Source organism: Etheostoma spectabile, unplaced genomic scaffold (assembly GCF_008692095.1).
Source record: "Etheostoma spectabile isolate EspeVRDwgs_2016 unplaced genomic scaffold, UIUC_Espe_1.0 scaffold437, whole genome shotgun sequence".
NCBI classification, from domain to species: Eukaryota; Metazoa; Chordata; class Actinopteri; order Perciformes; family Percidae; genus Etheostoma; species Etheostoma spectabile.
This window is the reverse complement of record NW_022605609.1, coordinates 344,556-351,611: the sequence shown is the minus strand read 5'-3', so window position 1 is coordinate 351,611 and position 7,056 is coordinate 344,556. Positions and strand designations below refer to the sequence as shown.

At 42.7% G+C, this 7,056-nt stretch overlaps 1 gene segment (V, D, J or C); it reads right to left on the bottom strand.

Annotated features, from left to right (window-relative positions):
* Nucleotides 1–3,244: 3,244 nt before the first annotated feature.
* LOC116686693 (Ig kappa chain V-III region ABPC 22/PC 9245-like) lies at nt 3,245–3,882 on the bottom strand (the record flags this gene model as incomplete). The annotated part of the segment is given in 2 exon segments: nt 3,245–3,583; nt 3,691–3,882. Coding segments are annotated over 2 exon segments (431 nt in total), but the record flags the coding sequence as incomplete, so codon positions are not given.
* Nucleotides 3,883–7,056: the final 3,174 nt, after the last annotated feature.

Genomic DNA, 7,056 nt, shown 5'->3' with positions numbered 1-7,056 from the left:
TTTGGATATAGAATGTCCGGGAGGATTGTGTTAAAGGTTGGAGCTGTATAATCCACAAAGAGCATCCGGACGTAGCTCTGCTGCTGCTCCAGGTGGCTCAGTGCACAGAGTGGAAGCTACGGCGATGGCATCCTCTGTGGATCTGTTTGTGCGGTAGGCAAAACTGATAGGGGTCCAGATCTGGGGGGAGGTAGTCCTTGATGTGTTGGAGAAACAAGTCTCTCGAAGCACTTCATGATTACCGGGGTGAGGGCCACAGGACGGTAACATTTAGGTGGTGATGGGAGACTTCTTCGGCACTGGGATGATATGGCTGATTTTAGGCAGGGGGGGATGACTGCCTGGGGCCAGGGAGAGGTTGAAGATCCTAGCAAAGATGAGGGCGAGCTGGTGAGCACAGCCCTGAGCACCTTGCCAGGAACTCCATCTGGGCCAGCAGCCTTCCTGGATTCACTGCTAGGAGTCTCGTTCAACGTCGTGCTCCTTTACGGGTGAGAGGGGTGTGTGCGGAGGAACCAGGTGTGGATGGGGGTAGGGATTGGGGGTCGTGCAGCAGAAACCAGGTGGAGTTGTCGGCAGGGCTGGGGCGGGGGTTGTGGTGACTCAAAGCGAGCAAAGAAGCAATTCAGCTCCTCTGCCAGCTTCGCACTGAAGCTCCTGAGATGAATCACAGCCCCTGGGTTGGTGATGTCATGTATGCCCCCCACACCTCCCGTGTGTTGTTATTGCTGGACAGATGGGACTCTATGCACTTCTTGTGGTCGCTTTGGCTCTTTTAATTCCACTTTTCAGGTCAGCTCGAGCATACCTGTACACATGGATGCTCGGTCCGTCTGACCTGAAGGCAGCGTCGCGGACCCTGAGGAGTGCACGGACATGGCTGGTCATCCAGGTTTCTGGTTAGGGAGATCCGGATGGTTTTGTCCACAGTCACATTCCCAATTGCAGAACTTAATGTAGTCCAGTACTGTTCCTGTGAATGATTCCAGCTCCTGGTGTTCAAATAAGTCCCAGTCTGTCTGGCTGAAGCAGTCCTGCAGTTTGGAAAGGGCATTTTCAGGCCAGGTTGTAAACAGTCTTTATGGTGGCCTGGTGCTGCGTCTGAGGGGGTGTGTAGGCTGGGGGGAGCAGGAGAGAGAGATGGTCTGACTGGCCAAGATGGGGGAGGGGTATGGCTCTGTACGCGTGCTTAATGTTAGAGTAGACATGATCCAGGGTGTTCTGTCCTCTAGTAGGACACTTTACATGTTGGTAGAATTGCGGGAGTACAGTCTTCAGATTGGCCTTATTATAAAGTCTTCTGCAATTATATGGACACCGTCGGGGTGGGCTGTGCTGTTCTCGTTGACGGTGTCCGACAGGAGAGAGAGCGCTGTTTTTACATTGGTGTGGGGGCGGTATATACACAGCCATGATGATCACTACCGTTAGCTCTCTAGTAGAAAAAAAGGCCGGCATCTTACAGACATGTACTCGAGGTCAGGGGAGCAGTGTTTATCTATGATTGTCCCGTTGTTACACCAGTTGTCATGTATGTACATACAGAGCCCTCCTCCCTACTCTTACCGGAGCTTTGAGTCCTGTCCCCAGGCGTAGTAGTGCGTCCTCCTAGGTTGCATGCTAACGTGGGGTATGCCGGGTAAAGCCAGTTTCGGGGATAATCAAAACACAGCAGTCACGAACAAAGCGATTACCAGCGAGTTGTAATTGCAGGTCGTCCATTTTATGCGTTAGCGCTCTGGCATTGGAGAGTACAGACTGGAAGAGGTGGCTTGTGAGGTTGTTCTTAGCCTTAGCAAGACGCCGGCCCTGCGTCCGCGTTTCTGCTTCCTCTCCTTGCGTCGTCTTCGCCGCCTCCTAGCCCCGACAACAATCCACGGAGGCCCGGGCGGGCTGTCTCGCTATGCGACAGGAATGTTATGTTGTTATGAAAATCTGGCGAAAAGCTATCTGGTGCCAGTCCCGATGTCCAAAAGGTCTTGGCGGGTGTGGACTGTGGACTTTCGCAAAGCCGATGGTACACAACCAAGAGAAAAGAAGTACAAAAACAAACAAAAAAAAACAACAAAAAGAACACTGAAAAGGAGAGCTGTGAGCCGCTGCGTCTGATCGCGCCGCCAAGGTTCCACAGTAACCTTCCAGAGTGGTCGTACCATTGCATTGTACTTGCACGTTCTAACGCTTTGACTTACCAAAACTTCATTAACATCCACGCAATTGCATTTGATTTCCAGATTCAAAATGCCACCTTACCAGCACTTGCTGCACTTCATCCGACACACGTGAGACCAGGCCGCCTCACTAGGTTGGTCTCACAGGCACTTATTCCACTTCCTCCATATAAAAACAACTTGGGTCAGAAATCTTTTTTTTATACATGCACCAAGATTGTGAATGACGTCCCACATCACATCAGAACACTATCATCCATCTCATATTTCAGAAAGACCAAACAGCTCCTTGACAGTTACACTTGCACACATTAATTCTCATGTATTGTCCAAGCCTTGTTGCACTGTCTGGATTTGTCTAGTCCAGCTTATGTCTTGTATAAATGTTTCTGTCCTTATGAAACTGTAATGTTGCTTTAGTTGTCTGTATTTGTCTAGTCCATATAGATGTCCTGTGCAGATGTCCCGACGTGCTGTAACCACGTTCAGTGTTTTATGTTTCTGCAGAACAGGAGCCTGCTGGAAACCACTTTTTAAACTGAGTCAGGCCCGTTTATATTGTAATGTTACTTTATTTAACTTTCTTGAATAAGAAATATAATGAATGAAATGAAGACGCTTTTTAGGGAAATGTTCTGTATGATTTGGGTCCCAGATGACATCATGTTTATGACAGCGTCAGAGTTTCTGCCTCAGAAAACATTTGTTGTTTTGCAGATTGGAGAGCTTCAGAGTCCTGAGATGTTCCATGTGATGTGTGGATGTTGATGTTCTATATCGGTGAATTTGGTTAGTGTCTGGACATCAGTGGAGCTGACTCTGCTGGGTTGGGATTTGAATGTTCTGATGGGCTTCTTCACTGGAAACTGTTCTCTTCATTTGAGGAAACTTCAGCTTGTTGAGGTGTGTGTGTGTGGTGTGTGTGTGTGTGTGTGTGTGTGTGTGTGTGTGTGTGTGTGTGTTAAGTGAACTGTATCAGTCTCTGCAGTAGCTTCCAGCTGCAGCAGTCAATTCAGTTTCTGTTCAGTCTGATGAGGGAGGGTTTTTGTACGACGCTTTTTCACTGTGTGAACACACTCTTACTGTTGATCCAATGTATACTCTGACAGTAATAAACTGCTGCATCTTCAGCCTCAACTCCACTGAGGGTCAGATTGAAGTCAGACTTTGATCCACTGCCTGAAAAACGATCTGAAATCCCTGATGCTCGCTCATAACAAAGTAAATGAGTGGTTTAGGAGATTCTCCATCTCTCTGTTGGTACCAGTACAAAAGTTCTTTTCCAATATTCGAACCCCAAGCTGAACCTGCTATCTCAACATCTTGACTGGTCCTACAGCTGATGGAGACGGAGGCTCCCCGAGCAGAGCTCACTGCTCCAGGCTGAGTCACTGTGACCTGACCTCTGGACTCTGAGGACACAGAGACAAAAACATAAAGCAGCATCACGGTTTAGTCGGCTTCATTTCAGAGGGACGGATGTTCATAGAGGAGAGGAGTTTGATTCTCTGGACTTTACCTGAGAAGCAGCAGCAGAGGAGAGTCCCAGATGAGGACGGAGGTCCGAGTCATGTTTCTGATGAGGAGGATTTCTGTGTCTTCTGTTGTCATGGAGGACAGCTGTCAGTCCTCCAGTGTTCAACTCTCAGGACTATAAAGTCTCCCAGAGCACTGGAGCATGGTGCTGCTGATGCAAAGTGGCTCTCTATGGAAATGCTCCGCCTGACTCCAACAGGGACTTGGATTACTCTGAGGATGCTGTTTCTCTACGGATCAATCCCTTTATCACAGGATTGATCCAGAATGTGTCAGGGAGCATTTTAATGTGGACGGACTCTAATTGTGGATACATTACTTTCTAAACCCTTTCTGTCTGCTTTCATTATTGTTGGAGGGATCAATTTCACTTTCAGACACATTCAACAATAAATCTCTAAAAATGTGATTCATTCTGAACAGATGTGGCGGTGCTTATACATATACAGTGAAATAGTAAATGAATAATAACCAACAGGAAGTGTGTGTTGTTGAATGTGTTGTGTTCAAAGTCAGAGAGCCGTGTCTCTCTACAGTGAGAGGTTTTTGTACGACGGCTCAACCAGTTTGTGTCACTGTGGTACACGTTCGGTGGAGGAACCAGACTGGAACTTGGCTGTGAGTACATTTAAGTCTTTTAATCACCCAGATTTTATATCTCTTCTATTTGAATTTCATAGCTGTAGAGCGTAAGCAAGTTCAATTTTTATGTATTTTATTAATTCATGAGCAATGTTTTAGTCTTCTGCAGACATCTAACTCTCTAAAAGCTGAAATATCTGATTTTACCCAATTTCACATGATTTTTTAACATTGTTCTACCCACAATCAAACGCCAGTTTTTTATTAGAAATTTAAATGATGAATAAAAGGTTGTGCGTGTCTGATTTGCAGGAGAAACCTTGTAATCAGGTTTTAGACGACAGAAACTTGAGGACTTGTAGTTTAGGTGTTGTCAGAGAGAAGTCAAATTATCAAATATTTCTGCACAAATGCTGAAATCAGTTAGTATTTCTGTTTTTTATTTCTCCTCCTTTATCATGGAGACTAACTCAGAGCAGCTTCAATAAAGTTTTTTTTTTTTTCACACACACTTAAGTTTTCCTTAAAGAGGTTTGGTATTGTTAGTTTTTAATTATCCACCACATTTATAACTGTTATGATGATTTTAAATGTATTTTCATCAAGTAGTATTGAACAGTGTGAAGATAAAGATCGGCATTTGGAAACGCTCAAATTATTAATTATCTTTATATTGTTGAAGCTGGTTGAAATCTTTTTTTAAAGTTTGCTAAATGACTGAAATCCACATGAAGACCATGTGATCATTGGCACTTCATTTCCTCTATTTGTTTAATTTCACTAATAATTTAAAGTAAAGTTCTTACAAGACATTTTAAAAAATGTTGCCAAATCAGTTTTTTATGTCCAGTGCAGTTTGATGTATTTGGGTCATATGAGGACTCTTTCTGTGCTGAAATGCATGAGAGGTTTCTTAAAGGGAAGTGAAACAAGGTGTGAGAGAGTGACTGGTGGAGCAGAAAAACCATGAGACAGAAACTCCTTAAAGGAAAGATAATGGCAGGGACTCTGCTACTGGTTTTACTCTGACACTGCTCTCACTCTGCACTCTGCAACTAGCTCTGGCTTTTATTTCTCCTCTTTCAATAGACACATTTACCAGCTGGTTGCAATGTCTCAATATTATTTCTTCACATAATAAAGACGTAGTCATCAAATCAGCTGTTTCCTGTTTTCTTTATGGTGTCACTGACTTTATGAAATCCTGAAGACAAACTGATCCAACAAATATGTTTTATTGTCTCCATGGTGACTGTAGAAAGACAGTATAGGATTATGTAAAACAATGTCTGTAATGATAAACCTTTGGAACAAAACTCATTGTCGGAACATTTCAATGATAAATTAGGATTGAGGAAATTAAGGATGGCAATATTATATTTGTTTTAGGTATATCTAAAGAATAGTCAATATTACTCGCATGAAACTACAAAATTCTAACACGTTTTTTAAATCGGAAATAAAAAGCATATCATCAGCGTTGAGAGAAATAAAACGATTAATCTGCAGTTCAAATTCTGGAAATATTTACATTTTGTTTCTGCTGAATAAACAAAGACAAAGAGACAACAAAGAAAATATGTCTAATGTTACTGATTTGCACACAGAACTTCATAAATCATTTGGTTACAATCATGAAATACATGTGGTCGCCAAAACACAAAAACAATACAAAATGACTCAAATACAAGCTCCAATCACAATGCAGTTGGGACACTGCCTAAAACGTGTTATGTAAATACAGAAGATCTAGTATGTATGCCAAAAAAAAAATAGAATACAATCATTTGCAAATCCTTCAAATCCTTTCAACTTGTATATAAGTTGAAAAGGATTTGCAAATTATAGTTTATACAGTAGTGGAAGTCATTTATTTCTGGATCATGGATTGACAGACCGATGTTCAATAATTTGTTCTAAAGCAGGAAATTAATTTTAATTCATAAAATGTCATTGCAACTTAATTAAACATTATAAAGTTTTAGTTTAGGCAACAGAAAGAACTGTGAAAGCAGCATTTCTCTTTCAGCCAAACTGCTGAACTGCGTGTGGGGTGTGTGTGTGTGTGTGTGTGTGTGTGTGTGTGTGTGTGTGTGGTGTGTGTGTGTGTGTGTGGTGTGTGTGTGTGTGTGTGTGTGGCTGGGTGTGGGGGGTGTGAAACCCTTTAACTAAGGTGTGAATAAATACAATTTATAAATGTTTCTGTTTTCAGTTTTATACACCTGCACTTATAGTTTATAAAGGGTTTCATAAAATAAATCCAAATATTGGACAATGCAGTGTCCTGATTGAAGTTAAGAAAATCACTGGAAAGGAGTAACTATGTTTTTATTAAAATATATCAAATTAATCAGTAATAAGGTTGTGTGTGTGTGTGTGTGTGTGTGTGTGTGTGTGTGTGTGTGTGTGGTGTGCTGTTACTTGCTAAACGTTTTATTCTCAAAGATCCGGCTGGTAAAGAAACTTTATTCCTTCACATTATTCCTGCATCGGGAGAAGATATTGAGGTCCCAACTATATATGGTTGGGTTAGGGTTAGATGCCCCAACAATATTTAGTTGGGTTAGGGTTAGATGCCCTGACTATATATAGTTGGGCTAGGGTTTGATGCATTATTATTTCCAGATAGTAGCCTACGTATTTGAGCGGTATGGTTTTTCTTCCCAGTCTATCAGTTATGTCGCCTACATATGTTAGATCTGCTGCAGGTAGCACTGTGTCCCCCCTTTGTCTGTCCTTAATTGCAGGAGTGAAGCCTGGTGTGCGG